General features: G+C 41.2%; 1 protein-coding gene across 3 annotated transcripts in view; it reads right to left on the bottom strand.

Moving 5' to 3' along the window:
• The window catches only part of LOC309559298 (caM kinase-like vesicle-associated protein), a 147,346-nt gene that overhangs the window by 17,877 nt on the left and 112,017 nt on the right, over positions 1-17,452 (bottom strand). For all 3 annotated transcript variants that reach the window (XM_082262525.1, XM_082262526.1, XM_082262527.1), the window contains 3 exons: positions 16,724-16,862; positions 11,725-11,845; positions 9,245-9,320 (listed from right to left, as the gene is read on the bottom strand). In XM_082262525.1, coding sequence (XP_082118651.1) covers positions 9,245-9,320; positions 11,725-11,845; positions 16,724-16,862 — 336 coding nt within the window. The remainder of the gene's footprint in view (positions 1-9,244; positions 9,321-11,724; positions 11,846-16,723; positions 16,863-17,452) is intronic.

Raw genomic sequence — 17,452 nt, 5'->3', positions numbered from 1 at the left:
TAACTCAACATACAGCCATTATCTAAACTGCTGGCAACAAAAGTGAGTACACCCTTAAGTGGAAATGTGCAAATTGGGCCCAAAGTGTCAATATTTTGTGTGACTACCATTATTTTCCAGCACTGCCTTAACCCTCTTGGACTTGGAGTTCACCAGAGCTTCACAGGTTGCCACTGGAGTCCTCTTCTACTCCTCCATGACGACATTACGGAGCTGGTGGATGTTAGAGACCTTGCGCTCCTCCACCTTCTGTTTGAGGATACCCCACAGATGCTCAATAGGGTTTAAGTCTTGAGACTTGCTTAGCCAGTGCATCACATTTACCCTCAGCTTCTTTAGCAAGACAGTGGTCATCTTGGAGGTGTGTTTTGAGTCATTATCATGTTGGAATACTACCCTGCAGCCCAGTCTCTGAAGGAAGGGGATCATGCTCTGCTTCAGTATGTCACAGTACATGTTGGCATTCATGGTTCCCTCAATGAACTTTAGCTCCCCAGTGCCAGCAGCACTCATGCAGCCCCAGACCATGACACTCCCACCACCATGCTTGACCATAGGCAAGACACACTTGTCTTTGTACTCCTCACCTGGTTGCCGCCACACACACTTGACAACATCTGAACCAAATATCTGAACCAAATAAGTTTATCTTGGTCTCTTCAGACCACAGGACATGGTTCCAGTAATCCATGTCCTTAGTCTGCTTGTCTCCAGCAAACTGTTTGCGGGCTTTCTTGTGCATCATCTTTAGAAGAGGCTTCCTTCTGGGATGACAGTCATGCAGATCAATTTGATGCAGTGTGCGGCGTATGGTCTGAGCACTGTCAGGCTGGACCCCCACCCCTTCAACCTCTGTAGCAATGCTGGCAGCACTCATACGTCTATTTCCCAAAGATATCCTCTAGGTATGACGCTGAGCACGTGCACTCAACTTCTTTGTTTGACCATGCTGAGGCCTGTTCTGAGTGGAACCTGTGCTGTTAAACCACTGTATGGTCTGGGCCAGCGTGCTGAAGCTCGGTTTCAGGGTTGTGGCAATCTTCTTATAGCCTAGGCCAGTGATGGCGAACCTTGGCACCCCAGATGTTTTTGAACTACATTTCCCATGACGCTCAACTACACTGTAGAGTGCATGAGCATCATGGGAAGTATAGTTCCAAAACATCCGGGGTGCCAAGGTTCACCATCACTGGCCTAGCCCATCTTTATTTAGAGCAACAATTTTTTTTTTCAGATTTTCAGAGAGTTCTTTGCCATGAGGTGCCATGTTGAACTTCCAGTGACCAGTATGAGAGAGTGAGAGCGATAACACCAAATTTAACATTTCTTATGGGTGTACTCACTTTTGTTGCCAGCGGTTTAGACATGAAAGGCTGTGTGTTGAGTTATTTTGAGGGGACAGCAAATTTACACTGTTATACAAGCTGTTCACTCACTACTTTACATTGTAGCAAAGTGTAATTTCTTCAATGTTGTTACATGAAAAGATATAATAAAATATTTATAAAAATGTGAGGGGTGTACTCATTTTTGTGAGATACTGTATATTATTTATATATATATATATATATATATATATACATACAGTGCCTTGCGAAAGTATTCGGGCCCCTTGAACTTTGCGACCTTTTGCCACATTTCAGGCTTCAAACATAAAGATATAAAACTGTAATTTTTTGGGAAGAATCAACAACAAGTGGGACACAATCATGAAGTGGAACGAAATTTATTGGATATTTCAAACTTTGTTAACAAATAAAAAACTGAAAAATTGGGCGTGCAAAATTATTCAGCCCCTTTACTTTCAGTGCAGCAAACTCTCTCCAGAAGTTCAGTGAGGATCTCTGAATGATCCAATGTTGACCTAAATGACTAATGATGATAAATAGAATCCACCTGTGTGTAATCAAGTCTCCGTATAAATGCACCTGCACTGTGATAGTCTCAGAGGTCCGTTTAAAGTGCAGAGAGCATCATGAAGAACAAGGAACACACCAGGCAGGTCCGAGATACTGTTGTGGAGAAGTTTAAAGCCAGATTGGGATACAAAAAGACTTCCCAAGCTTTAAACATCCCAAGGAGCACTGTGCAAGCGATAATATTGAAATGGAAGGAGTATCAGACCAGTGCAAATCTACGAAGACCTGGCCGTCCCTCTAAACTTTCAGCTCATACAAGGAGAAGACTGATCAGAGATGCAGCTAAGAGGCCCATGATCACTCTGAATGAACTGCAGAGATCTACAGCTGAGGTGGGAGACTCTGTCCATAGGACAACAATCAGTCGTATACTGCACAAATCTGGCCTTTATGGAAGAGTGGCAAGAAGAAAGCCATTTCTTAAAGATATCCATAAAAAGTGTTGTTTAAGTTTGCCACAAGCCACCTGGGAGACACACCAAACATGTGGAAGAAGGTGCTCTGGCCAGATGAAACCAAAATTGAACTTTTTGGCAACAATGCAAAACACTATGTTTGGCGTAAAAGAAACACAGCTCATCACCCTGAACACACCATCCCCACTGTCAAACATGGTGGTGGCAGCATCATGGTTTGGGCCTGCTTTTCTTCAGCAGGGACAGGGAAGATGGTTAAAATTGATGGGAAGATGGATGGAGCCAAATACAGGACCATTCTGGAAGAAAACCTGATGGAGTCTGCAAAAGACCTGAGACTGGGACGGAGATTTGTCTTCCAACAAGACAATTATCCAAAACATAAAGCAAAATCTACAATGTAATGGTTCACAAATAAACATATCCAGGTGTTAGAATGGCCAAGTCAAAGTCCACACCTGAATACAATCGAGAATCTGTGGAAAGAACTGAAAACTGCTGTTCACAGACGCTCTCCATCCAACCTCACTGAGCTCGAGCTGTTTTGCAAGGCGGAATGGGCAAAAACTTCAGTCTCTCAATGTGCAAAACTGATGAGACATACCCCAAGCGACTTACAGCTGTAATCGCAGCAAAAGGTGGCGCTACAAAGTATTAACATAAGGGGGCTGAATAATTTTGCACGCCCAATTTTACAGTTTTTTTTTTTTGTTAAAGTTTGAAATATCCAATAAATTTCGTTCCATTTCATGATTGTGTCTCACTTGTTGTTGATTCTTCACAAAAAATTACAGTTTTATATCTTTATGTTTTGAAGCCTGAAATGTGGCAAAAGGTTGAAAAGTTCAAGGGGGCCTAATACTTTTGCAAAGCACTGTATATATGTGTATATATATATATATATATATAATTTATTTAGATAGTGTAAAATTCGCCATTTCATACATTGTCTAGGAATTCTATAGAATGCCTCATTTCACACATTGCCTACAACTCATATACAGTATAATTGTCCTTTTTTCCAATGACAGCTCTCCATTACCTAGATTATATTAGAACTGTCACTTACAGCCTGGCCAAAAGACTGAGAATGACACAAATAATAATTTTCACAAAGTCTGCTGCCTCAGTTTTTATGATGGCAATTTGCATATACTTAAGAATGTTATGAAGAGTGATCTGATGAATTGCAATTAATTGCAAAGTCCCTCTTTGCCATGAAAATGAAATGTCAGTGTTGACGAGGACAAGGTTGGAAATCACTCTGTAATGCTGATTGAGTTAGAACAACAGAATGGAAGCTTTAAAAGGAAGGTGATGCTTGAACTCATTGTTCTTCCTCTGTTAACCACGGTTACCTGCAAGGAAACACGTCGAGCAGTCATCATTGCTTTGCACAAAAAGGGATTCTCAGGCAAGGATATTGCTGCTACTAAGATTGGACCTAAATCAAGCATTTATCGGATCATCAAGAACTTCAAGGAGAGAGGTTCAATTGTTGTGAAGAATACTTCAGGGTGCCCAAGAAAGTCCAGTAAGTGCCAGGGCCGTCTCCTATAGTTGATTCAGCTGTGGGTTCGGGGCACCACCAGTGCAGACCTTGCTCAGGAATGGCAGCAGGCAGGTGTGAGTGCATCAGCACGCACAGTGAGGCCAAGACTTTTGACACTAAGAAATGCTTGTAATTATACTTCAGTATACCATAGTAACATCTAACAAAAAGATCTAAAAACACTGAAGCTGCAAACTTTGTGAAAATTATTATTTGTGTAATTCTCAAAACTTTTGGCCAGGGCTGTAGGTTACAAATTTAACAGGTGAAGTGACCAAAGCTTCAACACCCCAAGTAGCTCATTCATATCTTTGAGGGGGAGTGCCAGAAAGTGAGACTTTGATACAGTAATTTGTAATAAAAGGTCACATACATATATACAGTGGGTACGGAAAGTATTCAGACCCCCTTAAATTTTTCACTCTTTGTTATATTGCAGCCATTTGCTAAAATCATTTAAGTTCATTCTTCTTCCTCATGAATGTACACATAGCACCCCATACTGACAGAAAAACACAGAATTGTTGACATTGTTGCAGATTTATTAAAAAAGAAAAACTGAAATATCACATGGTCCTAAGTATTCAGACCCTTTGCTCAGTATTTAGTAGAAGCCCCCTTTTGATCTAATACAGACAGGAGTCTTTTTGGGAAAGATGCAACAAGTCTTTCACACCTGGATTTGGGGATCCTTTGCCATTCCTCCTTGCAGATCCTCTCCAGTTCTGTCAGGTTGGATGGTAAACGTTGGTGGACAGCCATTTTTAGGTCTCTCCAGAGATGTTCAATTGGGTTTAAGTCAGGGCTCTGGCTGGGCCATTCAAGAAAAGTGACGGAGTTGTTGTGAAGCCACTCCTTCGTTATTTTAGCTGTGTGCTTAGGGTCATTGTGTTGTTGGAAGGTAAACCTTCGGCCCAGTCTGAGGTCCAGAGCACTCTGGAGAAGGTTTTTGTCCAGGATACCCCTGTACTTGGCCGCATTCATCTTTCCCTCGATTGCAACCAGTCGTCCTGTCCCTGCAGCTGAAAAACACCCCCACAGCATGATGCTGCCACCACCATGCTTCACTGTTGGGACTGTATTGGACAGGTGATGAGCAGTGCCTGGTTTTCTCCACACATACCGCTTAGAATTAAGGCCAAAAAGTTCTATTTTGGTCTCATCAGACCAGAGAATCTTATTTCTCACCATCTTGGAGTCCTTCAGGTGTTTTTTAGCAAACTCCATGCGGGCTTTCATGTGTCTTACACTGAGGAGAGGCTTCCGTCGGGCCACTCTGCCATGAAGGCACATTTGTAGGGCACGTGATGCTCCTCTGACTCCCCGAGGAAGTCAGAGGAGCATCACGCTCGACGTAACGCGTATAGGGGGGCGGAGCGTGCGTGGCCGACGCAGATCCTCTCTCTGGTAACAGACCGCTGACATCGCTAACACAGCAGGCCCTACAAATGTGAGTGGATCTGTCTTTCTTTAATAAAGCATACCCTTATCATTAAGCGGAGAGCACTAGATTTTTCCATCTTTTTCCTATATGTCCCGGAATCCCTTGAGGTGCAATACAATGAGGCTCTTTCCTGGAAGTCTGATCCATGTTACATGTGATTGCTGGCCCGCTTGGGTCCTATAGGAAGGTGAGAGGCTAATCCACCTGGTGGAGGGATTCACTATACTGGTGTTCACAAGTTGTTTCATCACCGGATTATTTTTCTTCATTTGAACACGGGGACACTTTAAACATCACCTTAATGGAAGCACATACATTGCTGTGTGCCTTATGAACTGGATGTTATTTTATTGTATTATTTATTAGTCATCACTTTATAATTTGTGTATCTCTGGCGCATCACATTTTGGTATGATTTAGAGCTTATTGTGATTTGTGAACACGATTGGTGCATGCTGCCGGACACTATTATTATTATTTATGCTTCACTCATATGCACTTGATTTATGCACAGTGAATTGGTGCTGAATTTATTTCATCACATATATTAGGTTTGCGCTGATAGTTTTTTGGAATTTTATTAAATATATGAGTGTCACAGCAAAGGGTCTGAATACTTAGGACCATGGGATATTTCAGTTTTTCTTTTTTAATAAATCTGCAACAATGTCAACAATTCTGTGTTTTTCTGTCAGTATGGGGTGCTATGTGTACATTCATGAGGAAGAAGAATGAACTTAAATGATTTTAGCAAATGGCTGCAATATAACAAAGAGTGAAAAATTTAAGGGGGTCTGAATACTTTCCGTACCCACTGTATATATATGTGTATATATATATATATATATATATATATATATATATATATATATATATAACATGAAAGCCTCCCATGAAATATAAAGGAATTAGACATTTAAAGGAGAACTTCACTTTAGTGAGAAAAAACAAACAAACATATACAGTGCTTCGAAAAGTATTTATACACCTTGAATTTTCCACATTTTATCATGCTACAATCAAAAACAAAAATGTTTTTTATTGGGATTTTATGTGATTGATCAACACAAAGTGGCCCATAACTGTGAAGCGTAAGGAAAATGATAAATGGTTTTCCAAATTTTTAACAAATAACTATCTCAAAAGTGTGGTGTGCATATGTTTTCAGCCCCCTTTACTCTGATACCCCCTAACTAAAATCTAGTGGAACCAATAGTCTTCAGAAGTCACCAAATTAGAAATTGAGTCCACATGTGTGTAATTAAATATCAGTATAAATAGCAGCTTTCCCCACTCAGGGGTTAACAGATCTTCACTGAGAAATTGACACAGAATCCAACAGCAGGTGCAACTCTCACCACAGACAGGTATCAGGCATGAAACGAGAGGTAAAACAACATCTAACCTAGCACCTGTATTCACACATACGGAGAGCATTAGATGTTGTTTTACCTCTCGTTTCATGCCTGATACCTGTCTGTGGTGAGAATTGCACCTGCTGTTGGATTCTGTGTCAATTTCTCAGTGAAGATCTGTTAACCCTGAGTGGGGAAAGCTGCTTTTGACCCGGGTTGATTCTTGGGTCAGAGATTAAGGTGAGAGGCTTGAAGTTCTTGGTGGTGGTGGAGTGAAGCACATCACGGTATCACAGATGTGAAGATTACTTCTGAAATCACGAGACACCTTTCTCTTTTCATCCAATTTAAGATTGGACACTGGGAGCACATCTATTTTATATAGGATTATTCATACACTGATTTTGAATTGGACACTGGGAGCACTTATATTTTTATTTTACTGTTTATTTAATTCATCTGGCGCAGCACTTTTAATATTTTTTGTTATATAATATTAGAAGTAAACCTGGGGCGGAGGTTCATCTTCTAGCAGGACAACGACCCTAAACATACAGCCTGAGCTACAATGGAATGGTTTAGATCAAAGCATTTTCATGTGTTGGAATGGCCCAGTCAAAGTCCAGACCTAAATCCAATTGAGAATCTGTGGCAGGACTTGGAAATTGCTGTTCACAGATGTTCTCCATCCAATGTGACAGAGCTCGAGCTATCTTGCAAAGAAGTATGAACAAAAATTTCACCCTCTAAATCAGGGGTCTTCAAACTATGGCCCTCCAGTTGTTCAGGAACTACAATTCCCATCATGCCTAGTCATGTCTGTGAATGTCAGAGTTTTACAATGCCTCATGGGATGTGTAGTTCTGCAACAGCTGGAGGGCCGTAGTTTGAGGATCCCTACTCTAAATGTGCAAAGCTGGAAGAGACATACCCAAAAAAAATTGCAGCTGTAATTGCAGCGAAAGGTGGTTCTACAAAGTATTGACTCAGGGGGGCTGAATACAAATGCATGCCACACTTTTCAGATATTTATTTGTAAAACATTTTGAAAACCATTTATTTATCATTTTCCTTCCATTTCACAATTATGTGCCAATTTTGCCAATTTGTTTTGGTCTATCACATAAAATTCCAATAAAATACATTTACGTTTTTGGTTGTAACATGACAAAATGTGGAAAATTTCAAGGGGTATAAATACTTTTTCAAGGAACTGTAGTAGCATATAAAATTGCTGTGCAGGCCATTTTTATTGCTCTTCAAGATTACCTTTCCATTTAATTCTGAAGTCGCTGTAATATTCTAAAAATGTTTAAAAACTTAAGTGCAATGTGGCAATCTAGAGCAGTGGTTCTCAACCAGGGTTCCGTGGAACCCTAGGGTTTCTCCAGAGGTTGATAGGGATTCCTTGAGCAATGAGCAATTTCTGCCTCTCTGTTCCCACTGACACCACTGATCTTTTTAGCTATCTGGAAGAAGGTAATTCTTCTCAATGTCCACAAGTGTAGAGAGCATTCATCCCACTGACCATCACACTAATGTATCAGTCGGTCCGTTCTCATCCAATCCCATCCGATCCGCTGGACGGATGGAAAATAGGGTTTCCATCCGTCCAGATTTGACGGATCGGATGTCAGCGGACGTGTCTCCGCTGACATCCGATGCCCCATAGGGATGCATGGGGGGACCGTTCAGATCCGCCAAAAAAACAGACAGGCGGATCTGAACGGTCCGCCTGTGTGAAAGGGGCCAAAGGGATAAAGACACTGCATCTGTCCTCATTAAGTGCACCAGGGGGTTATTAAAAAACACCTACCCTTCCAATGTATCTTCTATGCAAACATGACAAAGGTACTCAGCTTGCAGAAGGGATTCTAGAGAATTCTCAACCTCACTTGTATTTGACTTACTGGCACTCTAAATCCAATATGTAGCCAAAAGTTTGTGGATACCTGACCATCACACCTACAGTATATGATGTCCCAATTCAAAATCATGGGCAATAATATGGGTCCCCCCATCCCTTGCAGCTTTTATAGTTCCCACTATTCTAAGAAGGCTTTCCGCATGATTTTGTAGAGTGTTTGTGGGAATTTTTATCTTTTCAACCAAAACTGCATTTGTGAGGTTAGGTACTGATGTTAAATGAAAAAACCTGGCTTTTAATTGACATTCAAGTTCTTAAAAATGGTGTTCAGTACGGCTTGAGGTCAGGGCTCTGTGCAGGCCATTTCAGTTCCATCACACCAAACTCATAAAACCAAGTCTTTATGGACCTCGTTTTGAACAGGGGTACAGCCATGTTGCAACAGAAAAAGGCCTTTGCCCAAACTTGCCACAAGGTTGGAAGTGCAGTTGTCTAAAATGTCTTTGTAGGTTGTAGCATCAATTGTTCCCTTCACTGAAAACAACTAGACTCAATACATTTTACCATATCATGTATTGGTAGTATTTTAACAGATAATGAAGGTTTAAAATAGAAGGGATATTTCCCTTTTAAAGGAGAAAGTGGGTATCAGTAAAAAAACAGAACTCTTGTTAGTAACTCTTCTACTTACAGAATGAACATAACAACGCCGACTGCCCAGCAATCCACAGGCCGACCATATCTGTGTCGTGATACCACCTCTGGAGCTGGTGACATAAAGATGTAGATAATTCTGGCATTAATGGAAAAAATGTTGATGTACAAAGCTAGCAAGCAACTAGATTTTTCTTTTTAAGAGGCATTGCTGAGGGTTATTGCACTTTACCAATATATCTGCTCTATTAAGAAGCGCTGATAAAAACAATGTAGAAAGAAGGGAGCAGATGTTCCAAATCATTTTTTAAGTGGAATTTTTATAAAACTGCACATGGTTGTTTTGATAATCATTCCCTGCCACAAGCAAGTGATATTTGCTGATGTTCACCATGTGTCTGCGCTTCCATTCTTCAATAGGAAATTCAAGCTTTAATATTGTGGTTCTTATTTATGATAAGGATTGTTACAATCGTTAGTACCAGTCATATATATCACTGTTTTCTAATACTAAATGATCTATTTAACCACTTCAATACCGGCCCATAGTAAATTGACGTCCTGAGTTTAAAGCTAAATACCGGTGTTATGGCAGCAGATAGCTGCCATAACCCTGGTATTTTTTTAAACTGCAGGCGATGGGCTTTCCGATAAGGGTGGTCCCAGCGGCGGATTCGCCGCGAGATCACCCTCCAGGATGGCGGAAGAGGCGCCCCCCCCCCTCCCGCCGCGTCCCGGTCCTTTTCCCCGCTTACCGGACCCGCCGGCAGCGGGGAAAACGATCGGGTCCCGGATCCTCACAGACAGGATGTCGAGTGAGGGCAAGCTTGCCCTCACTCGACTCTATTGTCTTGGGGGACCGGAGCGACGGCAAACATCGTTGCCGAGCAACCGGCTTAAAGGTCCTTTTTTTTTTTTTCCCTTTCCATCTTTATTAGTGTACTTGTGAGATCTGAGGACTTTTTGACCCCAGATCTCACAAAAAAGAGGTCCTGTCATGCCTATTTCTATTACAAGGAATGTTTACATTCCTTGTATTAGAAATAAAAATGATCAATTTTTTTATTTTTTTTAAAAACGGTGTAAAAATAAAAAATAATAAATAAAATAAATAGTAAAAAAAAAAATTAAAGCATCCTGTCCCCGTTAGCTCGCGCGCAGAAGCGAAGGCACACGGAAACCCCGCCCACATATGTAAACGGTATTCAAACCACACATGTGAGGTATCGCGGCGATCGTTAGAGCGAGAGCAATAATTTGAGCCCTAGACCTCCTCTGTAACTCTAAGATGGCAACCTGTAGAAATTTTTAAAGTGTCGCCTATGGGGATTTTGAAGTACCAAAGTTCGTCGCCATTCCGTGAGTGAGCGCAATTTTGAAGCATGACATGTTGGGTATCTATTTACTCGGCGTAACATTATCTTTCACATTATGGAAAAAAATTGGGCTAACTTTACTGGATTCTTATTTTTTAATTAAAAAAAGTGATTTTTTTCCAAAAAAATTGCGTTTGGAAGACCGCTGCGCAAATACGATGAGATAAAAAATATTACAATAATCTCCATTTTATTCTCTAGGGTCTCTGCTAAAAAAAATATATAATGTTTGGGGGTTCTAAGTAGTTTTCTAGCAAAAACAACTGATTTTAACTTATAAACACCAAATGTCAAAAATAGGCTTAGTAGGCAAGTGGTTAAAAAAAAATGATCCTCCAACAGGAATGATTCCACTCTAACATCTCTCCCCCTATTCCCTGCACATTCTATGGAAATATACCAAGATCCAACTGTTTTTTTAAATAGATATACCCTTTTGAAAATTTTAGAAGGATAATACTCAGCACCTCTCCCTGCACTGACTAAACCAAACTTCAGTGTCATAATTGCATCAAAATATATTCATTTACCAGGGAAGGAGGGCTAACTTCCTCTATTCACTAAGCCTGGAATATGCCCATCCCTTATCACATGCCAGTCTCTTTAAGCTACAGAGGCTCTGATATTTGACAGTTAATGACAAGGGAGGGGGCAGCACTTAGTGCCAGGAACTGGCAGGACTTAATCTTGGTAATAGTCATGTATACTGCCAAGGGCAAAGATTCAGGGACCTTCCCAGGCAAAAGAAATGCACAGACCTTAAGACAAATGCAGGTACCTGAATGCTTTAAGGGCCATACACACTATACGATTTTCTGAAGACTTTTTCCTTCAGATTTACCTTTTCTATGTAGTTGTAGGGCCTGCCAGATTGCATACAAATAGAAAGTGTTTAGGTTTGACCTCATATTATATGGTTTTGGTAAATTTAAAGGAAAAAGTCTTCAGAAAATCTTATAGTGTGTATGGCCCATTAGAAGTCATTTCTACTCTACCATCAATGGTAGTTAATACACTTTGGTAGACATGGCAGATTCTCTTTAAGCTAGCAAGACATACAATATGAATTCTATAGCCACTAGAGACTGTCTTCTGAGTCCATTTTTATCTTGCATTTAAGAGTGCTTTTCCAGATACTTACCCAGATATTCTGGAGTCCCACATGGCTCTGTAATTTCTCCACTCTCAAAACAGGACAAGTAGAAATCCCGCAGGACCACTTTGGAGTGATTATTCTGATTGTAATACATGAGGTTTTCCAGCTGGGGGAGTGAGAAGCACACAAACGCAGTACATTAGATCATCTGCAGGTTCCGCATAGATCTCTCTGTTCTCTAAGAATATCTGTATGACCGATATTCTACATCTCTACAGCCAGTGAAGTCTAACTCCTGCTGTGTGGATATGAAAAATCTGAGGCCTGGACTAGCAACCTATTTTTTACCAAAGAAGGTTGTTTGTCTGGGAGTTATACTTGTGTTCCCTTGTGTTGCATAGTCCCTGTCCTGTTCTAACAACATAGCAAATAGCCTGTTAATATATCATTCAAAGCTCTGTTTTCTTGTGTAGCCCTTGAGGTTCTATTTTTTTAATACATTCTTGGGTAAACATTTGCTTTCCCATTGTTTTTAAGGATATTATAAGCCTAGGTGAAAAGGTCTACAAAGAAAAATTAAGGGCGCAAACGCCTAGCCCATTACCTTCAACACCAATGAAAATGTAGTAAAAATGCCAAAATCATACTCACAAACATGAGAAGATAAAATGTGTTTCATACAACGGTCCAGGCTTTGTGACAGTATTTAAATGGTGACCTCAGTTAGTTGGATGACTTTGGCATTTTTAATACATTTTCATTGGTGTTGAAGGTAATGCACTAGGCGTTTGCGCCCTCCTTTTTTCGTTGTAGTGATTTGGAGTTTCCCCACTTAAAGAGAGCAGCATCGCTAGAATAATCATAACCATCAGAGTGAGCACTGAGACTTGACTGGGCTAGGTGAAAAGGTAACTGTCAGAATATATGAACATAAAGTTGACAAATCTTGAAAAGAGATTCCTACTTTTTTTTCTTCATTCATTGAGGGACAAAGGAATTCAGAAACAGTCGGTTTATACTGCTACCTACAGGTTGGGACATTGGCATTCAGAAAAGTTTCAAGCCATCCCCTATATAACCCCTTCGCTACGCATGATGTTTTTTGCTACTGTCTTAGGAGGTTAGAGACTTTTTCTTCATCTCTGCTGAAAACAGTAAATATTTTTTTGCAAACCTTCTGTCTTTGTGATATGTTTTCCTTGGTGACTTAAATCAAAATTCTTGTGACACAGCTGATATTTTTTCCTTGGTGACATAAATCAAGATTTCCATGTTTCTGCTTGAAGCTAGTGTCTACATAACATAACAACTATCCAAATCAGCACATCCTCAGCAATAGCTTTGGAGGTCCTGCCCAGACTTCACTGCACTAGATAATTGCGGGGATTGCCTGTAATGTGACCTTTGGGCACATGGCCATGCATTATGGTCTTTCAGACCTGGGTGTGCTGGGTTGGTTAGCCAGAGAGCACTTTCCGAATCCAGATTTAAGGCACAGCCTCAGGTGTAAACCAGTATGGTAAGGCTCACTTAGAGAGTAAGGCCGGTCACACAGAAGCAGTGGGTGCTTCTTCACCTTTGCATCGGAGATCGCTTGGTTCACTCCATCAGCTGTGGTTAAGGCCTTCCATGTCCACTTTGGCCCTTTTATGTTTGTGCCCAATTACTAGATTAATCTCCTCACAAAGGCTCTAGGCATGCTCTGGTGCCAACTCAGGCAATGTTTATCTCTGACCCTTCTGGGTCCCTAAGACAACCTGTGCCCATTGGCCCTTCAAAGCCTTTCTGTGGGGCCCAATATCAGCAGGCCTCATCTGCACATGACTTCCCAGGTGTCTAGGTATAACTTTGCGATAAAAACAAGCGGGCTCATCAGCTCGGGCCCTCAATCAAGAAGTCAACTTCCTGTGAGACTTCTGACCCTTAAAGTGTCACTAAAGGCAAACATTTTTTTTTTTTTAAACTTTGGATAGAGTACGGAGGCATTAAAACACCAGTCAGTGCCCCCGTTAGGGAGATGCACCCTCTCCTTTTGTCTTGTTTACCGTTATCATTGAAATTGAAAGTAAAAGAGAATCTAAAATTTTGGGTTGTCCCCAGAAAAGTAATAAAGGGGAAATCTTCCAATGGGGGCAATGTTCTGGTGACCTTGGAGGCCCCAATGGATTCCCTTACTTTCCAGGGATTTCATCTCACTTCCTGTTTTGTCTATGAGACAGGAAGTGAAGGTAAACCTCCCCAATGGAACACTGATGACAAAAATAAAACTGACAGGGTTTATAATCCTCCCTTACTCTGTCCAAAATGAAAATAAAAAAGGTTTTGCTTATAGTTCTACTTTAAGTATTTGTCACAAAAAATTCCTGTCTTCTTCCTTGGGTAGGGTGGTTGGAAGATGTCTCTCTGATATGATTTTTCCTGCTTATGTGGACTCTCCATCCTTTTCAGCCTCTTCCTGTATGTCTGGGAGCCTCGACTTCTGGGTACAATCTTGAGGTCTCTGGCAGGGGATAGGGTGATTCTCTCCCTCACCACACTAAAAGAAACCCTGATGGATTTATCCTCCCACTAAGGTCTTCTGTCTGGTTCCCCAGAACAGGCAGTTCCCCATTTATTGGGGGTTTCTTCTGTGAGTTGGTAGTTTGATCTGATCTGTTTTGGATATTACCTGAAGCTTTCAACTCTGGGAAGGTTTGGGAACTCTCCCTATGACAGGCTGAGTGACCTGGTTCCTAAGCTGAATGTGTCATTCTTGATCGCACTGTCTCAAGGAAGACAGACATTACCTTCTGGAGCACCAACAGATGGTGATGTAAGTCTGGAGGCCTTTGTGGGCATTGGTCACGGGGAGTTAGGTGAGCTGCACCTGGACCTAGGTGAACTACTGTGGCTAAACTGCAGCTTTCTGAGGAAGCCCTCCTAGATTTCTTTCTCTTTCCTGTCCCCAGGAAGGCAGCTCCTTGCTCCTCAGCATGAAGTGTTGTCTATCAAACCCAGGAAAAGTCCCAGGTGTTTATTTGGAAGGTGTCTTGTTTATCCTTTCAGTATATACTGTATGTTTCAGTATACACTGTGGAAGAAGGAAAAATCTACAGGTATTCCAGTAACCCTCCAGTAACCCTTTCTTCAGATGGACTCAGGGTTTTTTCCTACCAGTTTTGGGGTCATTTTTTTCCTATCCTTTGGGATACTATGCTTTGGGGGTTCTCACAACCATTGATATTGTATTGCAAGATTGGGTGCCTGATCTATCAACTCCCTGCCTCATCATGGATCCTTCTTTCCTAAAATTCAAAGGATTTGGCATGCTAAACTTGAGCCTCAAAGTTCTGATGGTCTCCTTTTTTTGTTTTTTGTTTTGGACTTGTTTTTGGTTGCCCAGGCTTCCCTCTGCAGGTCAGTTTTTTCTGGAATTGGGCCCAGTGCATTTTTTGGTTTGCCATGTCATTGTTTATTTAGTTTTCTCAAAATCAGGTAGTGTGTTTTGCTCCACCTGTTTTTTGCTAATTGTTGCTTGGTCTTCCAGTCTCTTACTGGTGAAGGCTCATTATTTCTTCATGGAGAAGTTTCCCCTGGCTGGTGACTGTCTTGACCTGGAGCACCAGGATAATCCTCTGTGTCTTCCCTTTATTCGTGACAGTTCACCTGCCATGCACGAGATTCATCTAGCCTTGATTTGGACACTAATCCTTCAGATACCTCTGAAAAGGTGATGGTTCTCAAAATTGTTGGGGCCTGTCTGTGGCTGCTGCTGGACTGCTTTTGGATGTCCCAACTGTTGCTGCATTCCTGTGTTGCTCAATAGATAATGGAAAAAAATTACATTTTTGTACTTACTGTAAAATCTTTTTCTTTGAGTCCATTAAGGGACACCTCTCTGTGTTGTTTGGCCCTTTGTACTGTTTGTTTACAAAACCAAGGAATGCTGAGTAGAGGAAAAGTTATACTGGGACTGGTTAACAGCTTTCCTGTTTGCCAGTGTCCCAACCTCCTGTAGGCGGCAGTATAATCCAAATGTTTTAAAAATCCTGTGCCCCTCAAAGGACTTTAAGATTTTATCTTATTTTAGCTACAATGCTTCTCCCTTTGCAGTAGGCTTTGCATTTTTGCACTGGGTTGCAAGTAATATTCTAATCATGCTGTGATGCCAGTTATATAATGAACCTTTGCATAATATGGTTACCTGTGAAAATGTTGATAGTCGTGCATTATATGCCATGGCTAGGGTTATCAGCTGTCACACATTAGTAATGGGAGGTTTAACGCTACATCTGAATTTAATATATATTAGTTATGAGTGGACTAGCCATTTAAAGGCCTACTCCACCCAAAACTGATATACAGGATTTGGTAGAGCACTTCTTCCCCCTCTGACTTATTCCACAGTGTGCCTGGATTGCATCCTTCTTTCATCCTGCCTCTTTCACAGTGTACCTGGCATACCCTTTTTCCCCCTGACTCTTTCACAGAGTACCTGGCATTACCTCCTTCTTTTACCCTCCTTCTTCAATAGGATGCCTGGGATATCCTCCTTCCCCATTGCCTCTTCCACATAGTACATCGCAAAACCTCATTTTTTTCACCCACTGTCTTTCACAGGGTGGTGGGGATACCCACTTTACCCTTTTACTCCTACAGTTTTCGTGGAATACCCATACGTTTCCAAAGGGAACCTGGGATACATTCTTTCTTTCTCCTTTCTTCTTCCACTGGGTGCCTGGAATAACATCCCCCTTCCCCCAACTCCCTCTTTCACAATGTGCCTGGAATACCCTCTCCCCTACTCCTTTCAGATTGTGCCTGGGATTTCATTAATCTTTCTCTCCCCATCTTCCATGGGGTGCCTGGATGCCATCCTTTTTCCCACATCCCTCTTCCACAAAGAGGGATACCCTCCTTTACCCTGCCTCTTCTACAGGTATAACCATGCACACTCAGTCAATCACTTTTGGTTGCCATGCGATGACTACAGGTACCTTTAGCCCATGTATGAGCTGCTCCATGTTAATGTCACCCATGTCCCTTTCATGTCCTGTCATCTTACCTTTAAGTTCCTATGAATAATGTGAAGATTGTGCAGATAAGCCACAGCCTCAAGAACCTGGCGGATCACATTACTGGCATCTTTCTCAGAGTAATATCCTTGCTCCAGGATCCAGTCAAAGACATCACCTCCTGTGGCTCTACAAGATAAAATGTGATACCCGAAGTCACCAAGGCACCAAGTCTGTCTGTTTAGATCATAACTCACTGAGCAACGCTTCCAGTCACAACACTCGCAGAGGGGTTGACATTTAGACAGAATGGCATATGGAAAAAGTCTCCCTAAATACCTAGAGGAAACCCGCACAGATACAAGCCTTTGGCAGATACAATCCACAGTAGGAAATTAACCCAAGACCTCTCTGTTGCAAGACAACAGCAATAGCTGCTGTAAAACATACTACAATTTTTATTAGTTTGCCTGTGCATGGTCTTAAAGTTAAAATTTTTGATCACACCATACCCAATATTCCGAACTTTGTGAAAAAAGGGATATATTTTTGCACAAAGCATGTAGGTAATGGACACACTCGCAGTTACATGACTGAAGTGAAGAATTAATGCAAAAACAATGACTGGTTCCACTGACAAGAACTTCTTTTTAACCACTACTTGTCTTTTTATATTAGCTTTTCAAAATAATAAATGCACACATTTAAATGTTTCAGTGCAGTACAATACTCTTAGCTGGTAAACATTGTTATAGGTTCCTATACATCAGACAACTTAG

This window comes from Pelophylax lessonae, assembly GCF_965119305.1.
Source record: "Pelophylax lessonae genome assembly, chromosome: 7".
Lineage (NCBI taxonomy): Eukaryota > Metazoa > Chordata > Amphibia > Anura > Ranidae > Pelophylax > Pelophylax lessonae.
Note: the sequence above shows the minus strand (reverse complement) of the source record. Positions and strands in the feature narration are given on the sequence as shown.